Source organism: Macrobrachium nipponense, chromosome 35, assembly GCF_015104395.2.
Source record: "Macrobrachium nipponense isolate FS-2020 chromosome 35, ASM1510439v2, whole genome shotgun sequence".
NCBI lineage: Eukaryota > Metazoa > Arthropoda > Malacostraca > Decapoda > Palaemonidae > Macrobrachium > Macrobrachium nipponense.
This window is the reverse complement of record NC_061096.1, coordinates 5,428,403-5,450,889: the sequence shown is the minus strand read 5'-3', so window position 1 is coordinate 5,450,889 and position 22,487 is coordinate 5,428,403. Positions and strand designations below refer to the sequence as shown.

Here is a 22,487-nt window from a genome sequence, read left to right as displayed (position 1 = left end):
GGAGACAGACTTCGTTAAGAAGGAACAATAAACCGACCGCTCTTCTTCACGATCCCATCCCGGCCCCATACAGGAGGGGGGGCGATTTCCTACTCCGCTCCGTCTCTTACCGACTTGTCCATACAAGACAAAAACACACATAAGATCTTCTGGCGAAATTGACTCTGGCACTTCAATTTTCTTGGCTAGGACTCCCAACGACCAATCAAGGAAGTTAAATACTTCTAGCACTCTAAACATGCCTTTGAGCATGTGATCCAATTCATTCATTGCCCAAGTCGTCTTAGCAGAGTTAAGGGCAGTTCTCCTTGTCGAATCTACCAGCGCCGAAAATCCGAATCAGCCGAAGACGGTAGACCCAATCCTAAGGACTCTCCTGTTTCATACCAGAAACCAGCGCGTCCTGATAACTTCGAAGGAGGAAAAGCGAACATCGTTTTCCCCGCTTCTTCTTTGGAAGCCATCCAGGAACCAAAACTCCTCAGTGCCTTCTTCATAGAAAGAGTTGGCTTCATCCTCACACAAGAAGAACTCTTCGTTGTCTTCGCCGTTGAAAAAAGTGAGTGAGGAGAAGGAGGAGCCGTAGGAGAAAGGGAATCCCCAAAAACTTGCAAAAGTAGCTCTGTAGCTTCTTGTAAGAAGACACAGCAGCAGAAGTGTTCGGTTCCTCATCCGAACCTTCTAGGACGTCTTGTCGAGGCGAGCGCGGAAGATCCTTAGGTGACGAAGGGATCCTAGTAGGAGTTGAGCGAGAGGTTGGAGAACGCCCTCTCTTAGAAGAGTTCACATCCACTGGAGAATGAAGAGAAGATCTGGGTGATGCCTACGATGAGACTCCCTCTTTCGAGGAGACGGAATCTCAGCCGAAGGAGTAGGTAGGGCTCCTACTCCGAGAATCCTCGGAAATATCCACAGGGCGCACAGGGCCGCTTACGAGGAGGCGAGCGCCTACTATACTCTTTGCGCCTATCCCGAGGCGAGCGGCTGCCAGGAGAAGAGCGCCTATCGAGAGCAGAGCGCTTGCGCAGCTCTCCATACCTGTCCAGTTGCGTACGATCAACGGAAGTTCGACAGGAAGGCGAAATGCGCCTACTAGGAGAAGCTGCTTGCGAGACTCTTGACGTCTAACAAGAGGGTAACATTCAGGAGAAGGGCGACTTCAAAGCTAACGAGCGCCCTACTTGGAGAAGGGCGCTTCCGAGATTCCTGTTGTCTACTAAGAGACAAACGGTCAGGAGAAGTGCGCCTAGAAGCGGGAGAGCGCCTACACGGAGAAGGGCGCTTGAAAGACTCTTGTTGTCTGCCCCGAGAGGAGGAATTATTAATCAGGAGTATGACGCCTTAAAAGAGACGAGCGCCTACTAGGAGATCGATGTGCAGTAGGCTCTTGGCGCCTACCTTGCGGGGAGCGGCTAACAGCAGGCCGTCTATCATGCACACGACTCCTACCAGACTCTTGATGCCTGTCAGGAGAGAAGTCACGATCCGACACTCGAGGAGAGTGACATCTGGACGAAGAACGCCTACTTGCATAAGGACGCCTTCTAGAATCTTGAGGATGCTGAGGAGAAGTCTCACGCGAGGGAGTTGAAGAAATAGCGTGATAAAGTAGGTGTAGTGCGCTTACCGGAAGCGGGAATCCAATCTGGAAGGAGAAAAAACTTCTTTCTCCATAGAGCGTCCTACCGATGTTTGGCGCCTTGAAGTCGAAAGAGAGCCAGGCGAGCGAGGGCGCTCACGCGAGCCCCTACCTTCATACGAAACCTCCCCATATGAAGGAGAACGCCTAAAACGAGGAGAACGATCCTCTGAAGAGCGGCGCCTAGATCTCTTGATTGGAAGAGAAACGTCCTTCTTCCTACGTGATCTAACTGCTAGAGAGTCTGCTAGCGCCGTGATCTGAGCTTGAAGTCCCGCGAGTACTCTCGTAGGCGAATCTTGTTGTTCTTCCTCGGAAGCAGCAGCGCGGAGCGCGACGAGAAGAACGCTCACAGGATTTCTTGGGTTTCTTCGCCTCCACCGACGATTCTTCCGGGAAAACTCGGACTAGAAGCTAAAGGACTGCAGGGAGCCTTCCAAGCCCTCTTCAACGGGCGCGACGCATCCGGGGAGTTCCAACCTCTCTTCGGCAGGAGAGGGGGACGACGAAGAGGAGAAGCATTGGCGTAGTAGCTCCTTCTTGTAGCGATCCGAGGCAGCCTGGGAGCGTACTTCAGGATCTGCCGAGGGGACGCCTGACCGGTGGGGGTTCTCCCTAGCCCTCTTGCGGCTTTCGACTTTCCTACTCCACTGGAACTGGAGTCTGGAAGAGGTTCTAGAAGGCCTAGAGGCACTAAGGAGCCGGTCAGACGCACCCTCCACAACACTGGGGACACTGCACTGATCACTAACACTCTCCTTACCTTCCAACTGACGAATCTTCTGATCCATAGAACGAATCGTGGCTCTCAGAGCTGCCGCCTCCGAAGGCGAATCTTCGGCTTCGGTGCGGGGAGCAGGGGCTGCAACTTGGGAAGAAGGTTCTAATTCTACGTTAGCATTAGGATCCACATCCAACTCACTCATTCTAGATCTACTAGAACTTCTAGAGGAAGCCTTACGCACTCTATCACGTTCCAACTTCCTAACATAAGAAGAGAGAGCCTTATATTCTTCTTCATTCAATCCCTTACATTCACTACAAGGGTTAGCAAAAGAACAGTCATTCCCCCTGCATTTCATGCAAACCGTGTGGGGGTCTACCGAAGCTTTCGGCAACCTCACCTTACATCCTTCATTCACGGCAAACCCTAAACAAAACCGGAGTTTTAACTACCGAATCTAGGTCAGACATCGTTAAAGAAAATCAAACTCAAAATCAAACCGGTCCACAATCAACGTATGCCAAGCCAAACAAAGCGAATACGTCACCAAAAGAAGTCCAAATTAACTCCAGGCAAGCGAGAATCGAAAAACTATCGAGAGGAACCGACAACAGTTGTTATCGTTCCCGCGACAGAGCAAAAATCTGACAAGCTTACGGGAGTGGTTCGTACATCCGCCACCCAGCGCGGGTAAGGTAGACCACCTGACCTACCTGTCGCGTGTGCCGCGAGATTTGTGAAATTCTGTCGGGAACGCGGAGACTATAGCTAAGATATATCTGTCAGGGAAGTTCATGTACAAAAAACTGCAATATTTGTGACCCCATCTTTGGAAGCAATATCTATCCTGCAAGCGCAAATTACAGCCTAAAATGTCTGAACAATATGAAACAAAAGTATACCAGATATCAAAGTCAGATTCAAATCCTAAAGTATGTGTATAACAATAAAAAAATATATTCCAACATTTCTTTGGTTGCCATTCACTGAATAGACAAATCAGAATTTGTCTTATCATATAAGGCCTCTTGCAAAGTATTCTTTCTGGGCTCAGCTCGTGTCGGCCTATGAAAGATCCTTAATATCATTCTTTCTAGGTAAAATTAGCCTAAAATTACCAGAGAAAAACAAAATTAAGAAAATGTCAGTAAAACTGACTCGCTCACTCTTAAAAAGAAGTGTCGGTATGATAATAGGGGCGAGTGTGGAACACTACCACGAGACAAACACCAATTAGAACTTCCTATCAGAATCCCCCCAAGAGAGAGCTGATACCAACGGGCGATGCAGCCTCTACTACTACTACTAGAGGACGCCACGGACAGCAGCGCCCCTAGCGGACATCCTTAAATTTTAGCGCTACGTACAGAAAGCATTTGTTCCTTGTTGTGCTTATCTCAGGATTTATCCTTATTTTCTACGATGGAACGCTCTGCAATTGCCACGGCTAAGTTAAGTAACTCATAAGTAATATTTTACCCCCTTTTTATCTTCCGGGTACCAGTATTTTCCTCTTAATAGGTCATATACGGTTCCCCGGTTGTCTCGTGGCGGCCATGCTGCCTCGTAAGAATTCCCGGTCCTCCATACTGGGACTTCTTATACTTTTGGACTTACTTTATTACGTTCATTGTTTTACATCGAGTTTTAGCTAGTTTAGCCCTCCTACCATTCTCTTAGTTCGGTATTTAGGGCTATTATTATTTTATTCCGGCCCAGCATCCCGGCTCTTGCTCTTCATCGGCTATCGCTGGCTCCGAGTAGGCTTCTGTTTCTTGGAACAGTCTGCCTCCTCCTGGGCTTCTGTCTCTTTTACTAAAAGTGTCTCTTCCATCTTTTCGATGTATATTTTTATTGTATTTAGGGTGTTAGGCTAGCCTAGGTGCTTGTTCCTTGTATTGGTTCAGTTTGGTTCACGTGGCCCTCTCACGGTTGTGTTGCTCGCGGCCTAGGCCACTTGCGGTCACGTGTTCCATCGCACCTTACCCTGCCCCTGCCCTCCCTTTCTGGTATAGGGAGGAGCTGGGGGACCCCTTGGTTGTCTTGACAACCTCAGTCGCCTTCTCTCACTCCTACTCGGAGGTGGCCAGGGGTTCCTCCCAGCGGGGGGTATAGGGCGACCACTCATGAGGTACAGGGTCTCCATGCGGGTAGTCGGTGAGGCGGGGAGGAGTAGGCCATCCCTCCCCCCTCTCTCGCTCCCGCCGTGCTTTGCCGAGACCTCCCTCCCCCCCTCCCCAGTTGCTCAGCCACCCCCCTTGCTATACGAAAGGAGCCTTCCGTCGCAGCCGGGGCACCTTTGGTTATAGATTACTGGCTCCGCTAGCGGGCGGGGCGGGCACTACTAGTGGTCGGTTGCTTGCCTACTATATCCTTATATCTCTCCCCCGCTACCGGAAGGGAGCTTACTTCTTACCTACGCACTCTTCTAGTAGACGGGAGGGCGGAGAGAGGTTTGTTTTATTTTATTATTATTATTATTATTTAAGGAAGGATAACCCTAATTGTACAATATTTTACAATGAATTGTGTAATATTATTATTATTATCTACCATCCCCGCTATTTTCCGTCGTGGTTTCCATTACCACCACTCCTGGTTGGTTCCTTTTGTGTCTCCGCCATCAGCGAGCCATAGCCTAGGATACCAACCTGGTTACCACACGTATTTTGGCGGGGCTCTGGTTTAATCTAACTTTATCGCTCCGGCACCAGCGGAGCATCTGTTTAGACTGTAAGTGTTTACTTGGTACTCATGTACTTTTCCACTTACAGGCTACCAACTGCCAGGTCCCAGCCTGTAACGCGAAACGCTCTTCGACCCCTGACACGATGAGTGTAGGTCTCACGACCCCCTGTGGCCACGTCCTACAACGAGACGTCGTCTGGCACCCTGAAGCCTGCGCCATCTGCTACGACCTGGTCGTCAGCTGGGAGATGGGGTAAGTCCGTTATAGGCTTACTTATCATTTTACTAACAACTTTTAGTCATAAGTTTGTTAACCTGTTCCACCATTGGCAGCTAATCTCGCCTTTCTTTCAGGGCTACCGGTGTGAGGGTAGTCGCCCTCGGCCACCCTGAAAGCGTGTGGGTGGGCGGCTTCGGGAAGAACGCCGCCAAAGGCCAGCCCTACATTCTAGATAAGAAGCTGGCCGTCCAGATCTTCCCCGGTCGGGCAAGTCGACGGGCTTACGTTGACCCCTTGTCCGCTGCCCGCTGATAGCCTCCATCCACAAGACCTCCAGCAATCCTTTGGGTCGTAGCCTCCCAGGAGTCTGGTCCCGGACGTCGCTGCCCTGGACCTGAACATCGAGCCTATGGCGGTAGGGGGGGAGGATTTGTTGGTTGAGGTAGGTGTGTCGGGCGCCCAAGGTCTTTCCTTGGGTGCTTCTGGATCTTCTCCTGTCCCCTCTTCTAGTGCTTCTTTCTCCAAGGCTTTGTTTTGGGGATCTGAGATCCCTACCCGCTCTCCCGCTCTCTCTGTACCCCCAAAGGCGAAGGGACAGAGAGAACCGAAGACTCTAGCCAAGACGACTTCTAAGAAGTCGTCTTCGTCTTCTTCGGCTAAGAAGTCGTCGACTTCCTACGCCGATGCGGTGAAAGCAAGGCCGAGCTCTTCTCACCCAAAGAGCTCCAGAAGCAAGGCTTGCGAAGGAGAAGGCTCGCGCTCCGCCGAGTCACTGCCTTCTCCCGCCTCCACCGCTTCCACTCCGGCTACGCCGGTAGGGGAGTAGCAAGTACTAGCACCTTTGATCCCTCTGCTTTTTCAGCAGGGGTGATGGAACAGGTGGGCGTGCTGGTGGGCTCGCAAATCTCCGCACTGGGGTCACGGTTCGAGCAGATGTTTGCACAGTTGTCAAACACTCTGTCTCAATCTGGCCAATCAATCCAGGATCTCTCTAACAGAATGAGAGAAAATGAGGACCGAGTAGCTGGGCTATCTCAGGTTCCTCCCCCAGTCTCCCCAGCGTCAAGCACTGGGATTCTTCAACTCCCGCCATATGACTCTTTGCCAGCTTTCTCCGTTCAAAGATGGAATGATCTCTATCTCGGAGTGAACTCGAAGGATTGAGGACTTCGAGTTTTACCCTCCGGGTCTGACGCAGCCTTTCATCGGTTATGCTAGGCTGACGCCAACGGCTCTGACGAGGGAGGACAAGATCTCCAAGGAGTCGGTCTTGTATAGTAGAGATCACGCTCAGCGGGAATGGGTTCACTGCCTTGAGGACTGGGAGTGTACGAACACCAACTCCAGGCCTACAAGAGTCCCTTCACTATTTTCGCGACGGAAGAGGAGGTTTCTCTTCCGTTCGCCACGAAATTAGGTGGAAGTCCCTTCAGGCAGTCCTCAAGGATGAGCCCATCCCACAGTTGAGGGAGGCGGAGTCTACTTCTCCGCTCTTCCCGGCCTTCGGAGAATTGTGGGAGAACTTGCCAGCTACGTTCACGCTTGGTAAGCTCAAACCGGACTGCGCCATGGACCAGTTCGGCGAGAAACTACCAAGGCTGCCGGATTCCCTAATCCAGGCAGAGTTTGATGCGCGAACCAGGTTTGGCAGGTCCCTCAATTCCCTTATAATCACGGAAATGGCTGCCCTCTCTTATGCTACGGAACCGCTGTTCAAGATTCTGGCGAAATCTCAGTTTCAGACGGTTCTAACGGACGCTTTTGACTTCTTCCAGGCTAGGAGGAACTGCCGGAAGCATGTCCTACAAGAGTGTACCATTAGGCATGAGCCTAATAGACTCTTGGCCGCTAGCATGTGGGGAGCGGATCTCTTCCCAGAGTCCGCGGTGAACGAGGTACACCATGAAGCTGCTAGGCTCAACCAGAGCCTCAGAGCTAGGTGGGGTATTCCTCAAAGAGGAAACAGGAATCCGTTCCCACTGCTGGCAAGAAACAGAAGAAGGCTGGTAAGAGGTTCCCAGCCATATAAAAAACTCCAGCAACAGCAGCAATTTGTGCAGGCGGTCCCGGTTACCCAACAGGGACAACCTGCCAGTTCAAAGCAGAACCAGCCTATCCTCCTGTTGCCCCCGCAATCTCAGCCATCCACTTCCTACGCTATCTCGCCGGCCTTCAACCCTGCATATGAGGCTCAAGGCTACACTCAGCCGAGAGGTAGGGCGAGAGGTTACTTTCGTCAACGTGGCGCAGGAAGGGGTACGAGGAGCAGACAGTTCAGAGAGGGCGTGGTGGCCAACCCGCCCATCAACAATGAGGCGGCCCCAGGTAGGAGGAGGCTGTTCCTCTTCCGCCACAGGTGGGGGTTCAGCAATTGGGCACAGAGCATAGTGTCCAAAGGATTGGGCTGGAGTTGGATCAAAGATCCTCCTCCAATCAAATCATTCCATCAGATACCGTCAAAGGAATTGACAGATTACGCGGAAGAACTCCTTCAGAAAGGAGCTATTGCGAGAGTCAAACATCTAAAATTTCAAGGTCGCTTATTCAGCGTGCCAAAGAAAGGCTCAACAAAAAGAAGGGTAATCTTAGACTTGTCAAGCTAAACTCTTTCATTCGTTGCGACAAGTTCAAGATGCTTACCCTCTCGCAAGTAAGGACCTTACTTGTCCGCGTGGAGCCGTCACAGCTCCATCGATCTTACAGACGCATACTATCATATCCCTATAGCCAGGCACTTCCGCCCATTCCTAGGATTCAGGCTAGGAAATCAAACATTCTCATTCAAAGTGATGCCCTTCGGTCTGAATGTAGCCCCCAGGGTATTCACAAAAATAGCAGAAGTGGTTGTTCAACAATTGAGAACTCAGGGAATCATGGTAGCAGCATACCTCGACGATTGGTTGATCTGGGCACCAACAGTCGAGGAATGTCTCAAAGCCACCAAAAAGGTAGTTCACTTTCTGGAACATCTGGGGTTCCAGATAAACAAAACGAAATCCAGACTTACTCCGGAATCTCGTTTTCAGTGGCTAGGAATCCAATGGGATTTGTCTTCCCACAATCTGTCAATTCCAGTGGCCAAACGGAAGGAAATAGCAAAATCTGTCAGACAATTTCTCAAATGCAAGCAAACGTCAAGAAGAAACCAGGAGAGAATCCTAGGGTCTCTTCAGTTTGCTTCGATAACAGATATCCTTCTGAAGGTAAGGCTGAAAGATATAAATCGAATTTGGCGGTCAAGAGCAAACTCCAAATATCGAGACAAAGTTGTCAGTAATCCCACAGATCCTCCGCAACCAACTACGGCCTTGGTCAAAAGTAAAGAACTTAGCCAAGAAAGTACCCCTTCAATATCCCCTCCCAGTGTTAACCATTCACACGGATGCATCCCTGTCCGGGTGGGGGGGATACTCTCAGTTCAAACAGGTTCAGGGGACTTGGTCAGTTCAATTTCGCCAGCTCCACATAAATGTGTTGGAAGCAATGGCAGTATTTCTTACGCTGAAGAGACTGCTTCCCCCGAAGAAGTCTCATCTAAGGCTAGTTTTGGACAGTGCAGTAGTAGTTCATTGCATCAACAGAGGAGGGCCGGGTCCAAATCCAAGCATGTGAATCATGTCATGATAGCCATCTTTGCCCTAGCAAACAAACACAAATGGCATCTGTCTGCCACTCACCTGGGCAGGGAGTAAGGCAATGTGATAGCAGACGCCCTGTCCCGGTCAGTTCCTCTGGAATCAGAGTGGTCTCTGGACGACGGTTCATTCCAGTGGGTAGGCCGGAGAGTCCCAGGTCTTCAAGTGGATCTCTTCGCCTCACAAGCGAACCACAAGCTACCTTGCTATGTGGCCCCCAACCTGGACCCTCTGGCTTATGCCACGGACGCCCTGTCGTTGGATTGGAATCAGTGGAGGAGAATTTATATTTTTCCTCCAGTGAATCTTCTCTTGAAAGTCCTAAGCAAACTAAGGTCTTTCAAAGGGATAGTAGCTCTGGTTGCTCCGGACTGGCCCAAGAGCAACTGGTATCCTCTCCTTCTGGAATTGGGTCTCCGACCTCAACGGATCCCCAATCCCAAGCTATCACAACCAGTACAAATGAGGACTGTGTTCGCTTCCTCAGGAATTCTCCAGACCCTAACTTTATGGACTTCATGAAGTTTGCGGCTAATAAAGATGCTGATATTGATCCACAGAATATTCTCTTCTTGAATCAGATAAGAGAGAGTCAACCATTAGACAATAAGACTCAGCTGTTAAAAAATTAGCATCTTTCTTGAAAGAAAGAATTCGAACACTACAACCATGACAGTTAACCTGGCTATATCCTTTTTCAGATCCTTGTTTGAAAAAGGTTTAGCAGCTAGCACTATTACCACTCATAAGTCGGCTTTGAAGAAAATCTTTCAAGTAGGTTTTCAGATAGATCTGACTGATTCTTATTTCACATCTATCCCCAAAGCCTGTGCTAGACTTAGACCTTCTCAGAGGCCTACTACAGTTTCATGGTTCTTAAATGATGTCCTCAAACTAGCTTCAGATACTGAACAACTCAGCTTGTACATTCATAATGCTCCTGAGGAAGACATTATTCTTATTAAGCCTAGCCTCAGGAGCTAGAATTTCAGAACTGTCGGCTCTATCCAGGGATGCGGGTCATGTGGAATTCCTCCCATCAGGAGAAGTTCTACTTGCTCCGGATCGTAGCTTTTTAGCTAAAAATGAGGATCCTCTTGCAAGGTGGTGGGATCCTTGGAAGGTTATAACCACTTCCACAGGATCCTTCTCTCTGCCCAGTATCAACTCTTAGAGCCTTTCTATCTCGTACTTCTTCAAGATCCTCAGGTGCTCTCTTCATGAGAGAAAAAGGTGGGTACCTTGTCAGTAAAAGGTATTAGACAACAAATCCTTTACTTCATTAAGCAAGCCAACCCTGAATCATTCCCAAAAGCACATGATATCAGGGGAGTAGCCACCTCGATTAATTATTTTCAACATATGAATTTTGAGGATCTTAAAAAAGTATACTGATGGAAATCCCCGACAGTCTTTAAACGGCATTATTTAAAGTCCTTGGAATCTTTAAAGTTTTCAGCAGTAGCAGCGGGAAACATAGTTTCCCCTGATACTGTATAGTAGTTGTAGTATAGATCCAGGTCTCCTTTCTACCTACGTCAACCAACATGCCTCACCCTATCGCCAGGCTACTCGAATATCATAGCCTTAGCCGTTGAATCATATAGTGGATTGTCCCTTATTTTTTGCTAGGGACATCCACACTTGTACTGATAATGTACTTCAGTGTACCTACCCTTATTTTTATGCTAGGGTAGGACACAATATGTTTGTATATATTCACCATTTTGTATTTATGATGAACTTCAGTGTACCTACCCTTATTTTTATGCTAGGGTAGGACACAATGTGTTTGTATATATTTTGCAATAATTATATTAATGATGGTTTTCAGTGTACCTACCCTTATTTTTTATGGCTAGGGTAGGACACATGAGTTTGTATATTTTGTAATTTTGTTAAGTAAATCCCCCTTTTTCTTTATATTACATGCATCATTGTAATTTACTGTAATTACCATTTAAGTACTTTAAGATTACTAACGTTCTATTATTTTACCCTTTACCCTAGTATAAGTTAGTTTAAGTGCTTAGTTTGTATGCTGTAATTGATTTACTTATATTATATCCATCATTTTACATTGTTTTTCATTGTCCCTTTTTTACCATCTTGTCTGTTTCTCTGGTACTCTTTCATAGGCCGACACGAGCTGAGCCCAGAAAAGGGATTTTGACGAAGGAAAAATCTATTTCTGGGTGATTGGCTCGTGTCGCCCTATGAAACCCCCTTTTTTTATGGTTTGTTTCCCCCCCTTACAGGACAAGATGTATTTAGTGGTTTTATTTAGGATGTCCGCTAGGGGCGCTGCTGTCCGTGGCGTCCTCTAGTAGTAGTAGTAGAGGCTGCATCGCCCGTTGGTATCAGCTCTCTCTTGGGGGGATTCTGATAGGAAGTTCTAATTGGTGTTTGTCTCGTGGTAGTGTTCCACACTCGCCCCTATTATCATACCGACACTTCTTTTTAAGAGTGAGCGAGTCAGTTTTACTGACATTTTCTTAATTTTGTTTTTCTCTGGTAATTTTAGGCTAATTTTACCTAGAAAGAATGATATTAAGGATCTTTCATAGGGCGACACGAGCCAATCACCCAGAAATAGATTTTTCCTTCTCAAAATCCCTTTACAATGACCTATGTAAGAATTTTCAAACCATGATTTAATCTCTGTTGATGTTGAATAAAAGAAATGTTAGAAAATGGTTTAGAGAATTCATTCAGTCATTTATGTGACAGACTTCTAGAATCTATTTAACCAGAAGTTTTCCTATTTCATGATATGAATTCTTCACCCCATTCAAGTAGGAAACTTGAAAGTTTAAAAAAATCATCCATTTTACACCTACTTCAACAGTGTCTTCATTACCAGATTTACTCAACATAGAAGAATACAATGATATGATATTCAAAAAATTAAAATCAAAGGAACATATGTATCCAATAGAACCTAGTAAATTCTTTGGAACTATCAAAACACCATACACCATACAGTATAGTACTAATTCTGAAACAATATAATGGCAATGTTAAGAGTTCTCATCTTCATTATTTTGAAGATAATCTGGGAGATCTGAAGCAGCACATCGAAAACCTAGGTTGCTTGCTGTGGTATCTGGCGAGTTCTGACTTCTAGCAACACAGCGATATCTGTATAACAGAAAAAAACATATTTTGCTACTCATCACTTAGACAAAAAGTCATATTTAAGTTTCACTACTGCAGGACAAAAAGAATGTCAAATTCAATTTCTTATATGAATTTACACATTACCATAATTAAAACTATTACAACACATGAGACAAAATTACAAACTGATTTACTATCTGAAAAGTATGATATTACTGAAACCTAAAAACTTTGCTTATACTAAACAGAACATGTCATAAATACTGGACAAGAACCTTCATACTCTAACTTGCTCCAAGTTTTACTTGTTAATGCAAAATGCCTACCAATGAATTACATGGGTATTAAAACAAATCTGCAATGTTTTCATTAATAAAACTACAATATATAATCCCACTATTTATTATAACAGACATTTGTGTAAACAATTTCCACAAAACACTTCATCCCACCTCAAAGATAATGGCAGCATACATACAGGTGGTCATGCAGGTTAGTTAAGTATATCTTAGTTTAACCAGACCGCTCTCCTAGGGCTGGCTCAAAGGACTAGATATTTTTAGGTAGCTAGGAACCAATTGGTTAGCTAGCAACGGGACCTACATCTTATTTTGGGATTCGAACCACATTTTATTGAGAAATAAATTCCTCTGATTCCGTGTTGGCGGAGCGGGGAATCCAACTTGGACTACCAAATTGGTAGGCGAGCATGTAAACCACTCATCCAATGAGGAACGTGCAGGTTAGTACAAGCACTTCATGTTCTATATGGAGGTTTTAAGAAAAGCAGGGTTGGGATGTGGAAATTGAGTACGTACTGTGTTATTCCCATTATTCACAGGGCTTGTATGAAAAAATAGCAAATTTTCAAAGTAGTAACTTGTATTTAAAATAACATTCAAACCTGAAGGTCCTTACAATTATGATTTAGCTTGCAGATGCGAGCTGGAATGGCCATTTAACTTTCAGACATGTCATTAACCCTTAGAAGCCGGGGTAAAAAAGGGATTTTGACGTAGGAAAAATCTATTTCTGGGTGATTGGCTCGTGTCGCCCTATGAAATAAAATCCTTAAGTTTCTTATTATTTTCTAGGTAAAATTAAATCTAAAATTACCCAGAGAAAAAAAAATAAAATCAAGAAATGTCAGTAAAACTACTGACTCGCTCACTCTATAAAAGAAGTGTCGGTATGGGAATAGGGGCGAGTGGAATCACTACCACGAGTCATTTACCATTTAGACCTTCCAACATAAAATCCCCACCAGAGAGAGCTGATACTAAAGGGTGATGGCGGCCCGCTACTACTACTACTACCGACGCCACGCGGACAGCAGCGCCCCTAGCGGTCATCCTTAATCTATGAACATCTTGTCCTGAAGGGTGGGTAAAAGGAAACAGGGTGGGTTTCATAGGGCGACACGAGCCAATCACCCAGAAACAGATTTTTCCTACGTCAAAATCCCTTTTCTGGGCTCAGCTCGTGTCGGCCTATGAAATAGTACCAGAGAAACAGACAAGATGGGAAAAAGGACAAATGAAAACCCAATAGTAAAAAAGAATATAATATAAGTGAATCAAGAACATTACAGTATACAAACAAAAGTACTTAAAGCTAACTTATACTAAACAATGGTAGGGTAAAGAAAGCAATCAAATATAAAGTACTTAAAATTAGCTTATACTAGACATGGTGATACATAATAGTGTAATGGCAAGAACAATATAGAATGATTCACTTAATTTAGATATTTACAAAATATACAAAACTCATTGTGTTCTAACCCTAGCATAAAAATAAGGGTAGAAACACTGAAGTACGTACATTATATGTACACAACGTGGATGTCCCTAGCAAAAAAATAAGGGGCATTCCACCAATATGATTCCAGCGGCTAAGGCTAGAGTATCCCGAGTAGCATGGCAATAGGGTGAGGCATGTTGGACGAGGTAGGTAGAAAGGAGACCTGGATCTATACTACAACTACTGTGCAGTATCAGGAGAAACAATGTTTCCCGCTGCTACTGCTGAAAATTTTAAAGATTCCAAGGACTTCAGGAAATGACGTTTAAAGACTGTCGGTGATTTCCATCCAGTATACTTTTTTAAGATCCTCAAAATTCATATGTTGGGAATAATTAATTGAGGTGGCTACTCCTCTGATATCATGTGCTTTTGGAAATGATTCAGGGTTGGCTTGTTTAATGAAGTAAAGGATCTGTTGTCTGATTCCTTTCACTGATAAAGTGCCACCTTTTTCTCTCATAAAGAGAGAACCTGAGGATCTAGAGATGTACGAGATAGAAAGGCTCTTAAAGTTGATACTGGGCAAAGAGAAGGATCTTGCGGAAGTGGGATGACTTTCCAAGGAGCCCACCTTGCAAGGGGATCCTCATTTTTAGCTAAAAAGCTACGATCCGGAGAAAGTAGAACTTCTCCTGAGGGGAGAAATTCCACATGACCCGCATCTCTGGATAGAGCCGACAGTTCTGAAATTCTGGCTCCTGAAGCCAGGCTTAACAAAAATAACGTCTTTCTAAGTTGCATTATGAATGTGCAAGATGAGTTGTCAGTATCTGAGGCTAGTTTGAGGACATCATTTAGGAACCATGAAACTGAAGTAGGCCTTTGAGAGGTCTAAGTCTAGCACAGGCTTGGGAATCGACGTAAAGTAAAGATTCTGTTAAGTCTATTTGGAAACCCAACTGAAAGATTTTCTTCAAAGCCGATTTATTAAAGTTAGTAATAGTGCTAGCTGCTAAAGCCTTTTTCAAACAAGGACCTGAAAAAGGATATAGCTAAGTTAACTGTCATGGTTGTAGTGTTTGATTCTTTCAGGAAGGATGCTAATTTTTTAACAGCTGAGTCATATTGTCTAATAGTTGACTCTCTTTTATCTGATTCTAGAAAGAGGATGTTTTGTGATCAATGTTAGCATCTTTTTTAGCCGCAAACTTCATGAAGTCCATAAAGTTAGGGTCTGAAGAATTCCTGAGGAAGCGAACACAGTCCTCATTTGTACTGATTGCGACAGCTTGGGGATTGGGAATCCGTTGAGGTCGGAGACCCAATTCCAGAAGCAGAGGATACCAGTTGCTTTTTGGCCAGTCTGGAGCAATCAAAGCTACTAGTCCCTTGAAAGTCCTCAGCTTGCTCAAGACTTTCAAAAGAAGATTCACTGGAGGAAATACATAGATTTTCCTCCTATTGATTCCAGTCTAACGACAGGGCGTCCGTGGCATAGGCCAGAGGGTCCAGGTTGGGGGCCACACAGCAAGGGAGCTTGAGGTTCGCTTGTGAGGCGAAGAGATCTACTTTGGAGACCTGCGGGACTCTCTGGCATATCCACTGGAATGACCTGTCCGTCTAGGGACCATTCTGACTCCAGAGGGACTGACCGGGACAGAGCGTCACCCCCGCTATGCTTCCAATTTCTTAAACCCCCCTGCCCCCCCAGGTGGGTTTGGGTTTTGGGCCAGAACAGATGGCCCCCATGCTGTGCTTGTCTGCTAGAGCAAAGATGGCTATCATGACATGATTCACGTGTTTGGATTTGGACCTCCTCTGTTGATGCAATGTACTACCACTGCACTATCCAAAACTAGTCTTAGATGAGACTTCTTCGGGGAAGGAGTCTCTTCAGGGTAAAAAATACTGCCATTGCTTCCAGAACGTTATGTGGAGCTGGCGGAACTGAACTGACCAAGTCCCCTGAACTTGCTTGAATTGAGAATATCCCCCCCAACCGGACAGGGAGGCATCCGTGTGAATGGTTAACACTGGAAGGGGATATTGAAGGGAAGGGGTACTAATTTGGCAAGATTCTTCACTTTTGTCCATGGACGGAGCTGATTGCGAAGGATCTGTGGAATTACTGACAACTTGTCCCGAGATTTGACGTTTGCTCTCGATCGCCAAACTCGATTTATATCTTTCAGCCTTGCTTTCAGGAGGATGTCTGTTACTGAGGCAAACTGAAGAGAACCTAGGATTCTTTCCTGGTTTCTCCTTGATGTTTGTTTGCATTTGAGAAATTCTCACAGACTTGGCTATTTCTTTTCTTTTGACCACTGGAATTGACAGATTGTGGGAGGACAAATCCCATTGGATTCCTAGCCACTGAAAACAAGACTCCGGAGTGAGTCTGGATTTCGTTTTGTTTCATCTGGAACCCCAGATGTTCCAGAAATTGTACTACCTTCTTCGTGGCTTTGAGGCATTCCTCGACCGTTGGTGCCCAGATCAACCAATCGTCGAGGTATGCTGCTACCATTATCCCTTGAGTTCTCAACTGTTTGAACGACCAACTTCTTTGCTATTTTCGTGAATACCCTGGGGGCTACATTCAGACCGAAGGGCATCACTTTGAATGAGAACTTCTGATTTCCTAGTTTGAAGCCTAGGAATGGATGGAAGTGTCTGGCTATAGGGATATGATAGTATGCGTCTGTAAGATTGATAGAGGTTGTGACGGCCCCACGGGGAAGTAAGGTCCGTACCTGCGAGATGGTGAGCATTTTGAACTTGTCGCAACGAATGAAAGAGTTTAGCTTTGACAAGTCTAAGATTACCCTTCTTTTTGTTGAGCCTTTCTTTGGCACGCTGAATAAGCGACCTTGAAATTTTAGATGCTTGACTCTCGCAATAGCTCCTTTCTAAAGGAGTTCCTCCGCATAATCTGTCAACTCCTTTGATGTACTTGATAGAATGATTTGATTGGAGGAGGATCTTTGATCCAACTCCAACCCAATCCTTTGGACACGATGCTCTGTGCCCATTTGCTGAACCCCCACCTGTGACGGAAGAGGAACAGCCTCCCTCCTACCTGGGGAGCCTCACTGTTGTTGAGCGGGTTGACCTCCGCGCCCTCCTCTGAAGTGCTTGCCTCTTGCAGCTCTTCCTGTGCCACGCTGGCGAAAGTGACCTCTCGCTCTGCTCCCCCTAGAGAACCTGTTGAAGGTTGGGTAGGCCTGGCTTTCATACATCGAATTGAAGGCCGGCAAACTGCGTATGAGGTCAAAGGTTGGCTTTGAGGAGACAACAGAGAATGGGCTGTGTCTGCTTTGAGGTTGACGGCTGTCCCTGTTGTGTAACTGGGACGGCCTGAACGAAATGCTGTTGCTGCTGTTGTTTTTGATAGGGTTGGAATCTCCTACCCGTTTTCTTTAACTTCTTACCAGCAGCAGGGGCGGTCTCTTGTTTCCTCTTGGAAGAGATGCCCCATCTGGCTCTAAGGCTCTGGTTAAGCCCAGCAGCCTCGTGGTGCACCTCATTCACAGAGGCCTCTGGGAAGAGGTCCGCACCCCACATGCTGGAAGCTAGGAGTCTATTAGGCTCATGCCTGATAGTTGCCTCCTGCAAGACATGCTTTCGGCAGTTCCTTCTGGCTAAGAAGAAGTCAAAAGCATCGGCTTGAACTATCTGGAGCTGGGATTTAGCCAGTATTTTTTTTGAACAGCGGTTCTGTAGCATAGGATAGGGCAGCCATCTCCGTAATGATAAGGGAGTTAAGAGACCTCCCAAATCTTGTACGGGCATCGAACTCTGCCTGAATAAGCCTGAATAAGGCTATCAGGCAGTCTCGGGAGCTTCTCGCCAAACTGATCCATCGCGCAGTCTGGCTTCAGCTTACCTACTGAGAAAGTGGCAGGTAGGTTCTCCCACAATTCTCCGAAGGACGGGAAGAGCGGAGATGTAGATTTCGCCTCCCTCAACTGTGGCATGGGCTCGTCTTTGAGGACTGCCTGTAGAGTCGCTTCTACTACCTTAGTAGCGAACGGAAGAGAAGCCTCCTCCTCCGTGGCGAAGATAGTAAAGGGGCTCTTGAATGCCTGGAGTTTGGTATTGGTACAGTCCCAATCCTCCAGGCAGTGAACCCATTCCCTCTGTGCATGATCCCTACTATATAGCACAGTCTCTCGGGAGATCTTATCCCCTCTCTATGAGAGCAGTTACGGTCAGCCTAGCATACCCTATGAAAGGCTGAGTCGGTCCGGGAGGGTAGAACTCGAAGTCCTCAATCCTTCTAGTTCCACACTCCGGGATCGAAATCATGCCGTCCTTGAAGGGGGCATAAGCGGCCACTCTCCAGGGATTATCCATAGAGAAGGCTGGTAGGGATTCATAAGGAGGTAGCTGTAAGAGACCAGTACCTGCTACAGGGGAGCTTGCCTGAGGGGCCTGATTGAGGCCAGCAAAGCGGTCGTCATGCTCTCTAACTCGGTTAGAGAGGTCTTGGATGGACTGACCAGACTGGTTGATCGTACTGGACAGCTGGGCAAACATTTGCTCAAACTTGGAACCAAGAGAGCCAACCATCTCTCCCACTTGTTGCATCACTACTGCTGAGAAAGTGGTGGGATCAAAAGAGCTCGGTCCCGCCACCCCAACAGGAGTTACCGGAGTAGATCCGGTAGATGCCGGAGAAGGCGTTGGCTCGGCCGGAGCCGACGAGCCTTCTCCTTAGAAGCCTTGCTTGTTCTAGAGCTCTTTGAATAGGAAGAGCTAGGCTTCGTTTTCACCGCGTCTGCGTAGGAAGTCGTAGACTTCCTAGCTGAAGAAGACGACGACTTCTTAGAAGTCGTCTTATGTAGGGTCTTCTGTTCTCTCTGTCCCTTCACCTTCGGGGGTACAGAGAGAGCGGGAGAACGAGCAGGGATCTCAGATCCCGTGAAGCCTTGGAAGGAAGAAGAAGGAACAGGGGAAGAAGATCCAGGAGCGCCCAAGGGTAGACCTTGAGCGCCCGACACACCTACCTCAACCAACAAATCCTCTGCACCTACCGCCATAGGCTCGAGATTAAGGTCCAGGTTGGCCACATCTGGGACCGGCTCCTGCGTCGAGACGGACCCGAACGCCTGCTGCACCTCCTGCTGAATAGAAGCTATGAGTGGGGCTGCCGAGATGGGGTCCACATACCCCGTCGCCTTGCCTCCGGGGAAGATCTGGACGGCCAGCTTCTTGTCCAGCATATAAGGCTGGCCCTTGGCGGCGTTCTTCCCGAAGCCGCCCACCCAAGCTTTCAGGGTTGCCAGAGCGACTTCCTTCACGGCGGCAGCCTGTAGAAAGGCGATATGAAGCTTCTAGCGGCGGAGATACGGTTTAAAGAAGCTTAAAACTAAGGGTTAGTGAATGATAAGACGAAGAAATGTCCAGGAGTTAACTTACCCCACCCAAAAGCTGACTCACGAGGTCATAGCAGATGGTGCATGCCTCCGGGTGCCAAACGATCAGCCTGTTGTGGTTGGTGGCACACAGGGCGTGGGTCCTACACTCTTCATGGGCGCAGGGGTCGTACAACGTAGCGTTGCAACCTGGAACCTGGCAGTTGGTAGCCTGTAAGTGGAGAGATACATGAGTATCAGAGTGCACACTTACAGCCTAACAAGGACTCCGCTGCATGCCGGAGCATGTAAGTTAGTTAAACTAGAGCCCCGCCGTAATACGTGTGGTTAGCTAGGCGGTTGGTGGAGGTCTGAGGCTTACTGCCGGAGACAGGAAAAAAGATTCCAACCAGGAGTGGTGAGGAGCCATGAAACCACGACGGAGAACGACGGAGATAGTACATAAAATAAAATTAAAAACTAAAAGTCATCGTATCAGTAAGGGTATATCCGTATAGAATGAGGTATAATACTTTCCGTCTACTAGAGGAGTGCCCGGGTAAGGAGCGAGCTCTCCTCCGGTAGCGAAAAACAGGATATAGTAGGCAAGCAACAGACCACTAGTAATTTCCCACCCCGCCCACTGGCGGAGCCAGGCGGACCTATAACCGAAGGGGCTCCCGGCTTCAGCGGGGGCTCCGTCCGTTAAGGTAGGGGAAGGGTGGGACTGGGGAAAAAATGGGGGGGGGATCCCGGCGTGAACACGGCGGACGAGAGAGGGGGGGGTGGCCTACACCCCCCCGTCCCTACTACTACCCGCTCGGTAACCCGGTACCCGAGACAAGTGGTCGCCCTAGACCCCAGCTGGTACGGAACTCCTGGCCTCCTCGGAGGGAGAGGGAGGTAGGCTACGGTGGTTGTCGTGACAACCAAGGAGATCCACCAGACCCCTCCCTATCACATGGTAGGGAGGGAAGGGGGAGGGTAAGGTGCTAAGGGACACGTGATCGTAGGTGGCCTAAGCCGCGATAGCAACACAACCACAGAGGGGCCACGTGAACCAGCCTGTACCAACACATGGCACAAAGCACCTAGGCTAGCCTAACACCCTAAATAACATTGATAAATAATACATCGTAAAAGAAAGAAGAGACACTTTTAGTAAAAGAAAAAGAAGCCCAGGAGGAGGCGAACTGATCCGAAGAACAGTCGACTACTCGGAGCCAGCGGTAGCCGATGAAGAGCAAGAGCTGGGATGCTGGGCCAGAAAAACACAGTATAGCCCTAAATACCAAACTAAGAGAAAAATGGTAAAAGGGCTGTGTCCTAGCTATAAAAACGATGTAATAAAACGATGAACGTAAATATAAAAAGCCCATAAGCATAAGATGTCCCAGTATGGGAGACCGGGAAATCTTAATAACACGAGGCGGCACACGGCCACCACAAGTCAACCGGGAGACCGTATATGACCTATAAAAAGGAAAATGCTGGTCCCTGGAAGACTGGAATACCAAAAAAAAAAACTACTTATGAGGCACTTAACTTAGCCGAAGCAATTGCAGCACGTTCCATCGTAATGGGAGATAATCATCCAGCGAAAAACAACACAAGTGAAAAAGAGCACCTAGCGTTGTAGAACTAAAGATTAAGGATGACCGCTAGGGGCGCTGCTGTCTGCGTGGCGTCGGTAGTAGTAGTAGTAGCGGCCGCATCACCCTTTAGTATCAGCTCTCTCTGGTGGGGATTTTACGTTGGAAGGTCTAAATGGTAAATGACTCGTGGTAGTGATTCCAATCGCCCCTATTCCCATACCGACACTTCTTTTCTAGAGTGAGCGAGTCAGTTTTACTGACATTTTCTTGATTTTATTTTTTCTCTGGTAATTTTAGATTAATTTACCTAGAAATAATGAAACTTAAGGATATTTCATAGGCCCACATGAGCTGAGCCCAGAAAATCCATATGCAGCCCCCCGGGTCGGGGAAACTTTTTGAGGTCAGCCAATTTAAGAAAAAACACATCAATGGAAATAGCAAGATATGAAAATGCACTTGGTGTATGAAAAAAAATTCTACAAAATTTTCCCTACTTCCACAAAAAGTTAAAAAATGACTTCCTTATAATAAAATAAATGTTTGTATAAAGTACTTACCACGTACATAATTACACAGCTATAAGTTTCTAACACTACAACAGCTAAAAATGTGACAAATTTTGGAAATCGTGGTAGTGCTCTTTTGTTTTGGCTGTATGTATAGATCACCCTGCCCACTTTCGGGGAAGAATAGGTAAAACGTAGCTGAACAGAATAATTTGTTTGTGCTCTATGTTCATATTGGGGAGGTGGGTGGCATCCTATTATGTAATTACTTGGTAAATATGTACAAAAATTTGTTATAAAAATATCATGAGACAGGCACGGGTGGAGCGAGCGAGGACGGACCTCCCTCCCCCGGCTCTATGGGAGAGCGGGAGGAGGGTAGGGTGACTGGACGGGCGCCTGGCTGCTTCGCGATCACATGGTGACCACGGAGCGGTAACATGAGAAAACACAAAAAAACATAGCCTAGGTTAAAGCAACCAAACTAATCAGTGAGATGCTATCGTAGAAGCAACAAAACTGATGAGAGGAAGCAATAAAACTGGTGGGGACCATGATATACAGGACCTAGGCTACGTTAATATGCCAGACGCCGTAGGCTAACCTAAAATACATAAAATCACTAAAATTTAAATTAAAATGAAAGTAAGAAAATCAAAACAGTAGGAGAAAAAATCCAGGAGTGTACGACTAACCCGAGAGAAAGTCTACCACTCAAAGCTAGCCGGGGCCGATACTAAGAGCTGTGGCTAGGGTCTGGATGGAAGAAATGCCTACGCAAGGTAAAGAAGACATGCATGCATGACATAAACCAAGTAGGCTGGACCCCTAACATAACATAGATAACTAGCAATAGAGCGTAAAGTAAAAAGGGAAGGTTCTAGGTATGGAAGACCAAGAACGAACCCGCCACGAGGCAGAACAATGCCGCCATGCTTCCGACCGAGAGCCAGTATTTATACCTAAAAAACGGCAAATACTGACTCAAAGCCGGAAAAAACTAAATAGAAACCTTAACAGATTACTTAACTTAGCTGATGCGATGGCTGAACGCTCCATATCCAGATAAAATCCTCGTAAGGGGCACAAAAAACACAGAGAGCAAAAAAGTACGTGTGGTATAACGTGTGCTAACAAAAGGGATGGCCACCAGAGGCGCAGCAGTCGGTAGCGTGGGGTGGAGTAGTAGTAGTTGCTGCCCACTCTGTGGGTCGGCTCCCTCTTGTGGGGGTTTTGTCGTAGGAGATTTCTATT

General features: G+C 46.8%; 1 protein-coding gene across 6 annotated transcripts in view; it reads right to left on the bottom strand.

Moving 5' to 3' along the window:
• Positions 1–11,495: 11,495 nt before the first annotated feature.
• Positions 11,496–22,487, bottom strand: part of LOC135208401 (formylglycine-generating enzyme-like) — a 226,969-nt gene continuing 215,977 nt past the window's right edge. For all 6 annotated transcript variants that reach the window (XM_064240536.1, XM_064240532.1, XM_064240533.1 and 3 more), the window contains exon 7: positions 11,496–12,047. In XM_064240536.1, coding sequence (XP_064096606.1) covers positions 11,927–12,047 — 121 coding nt within the window. In that variant the 3' untranslated portion in view covers positions 11,496–11,926. The remainder of the gene's footprint in view (positions 12,048–22,487) is intronic.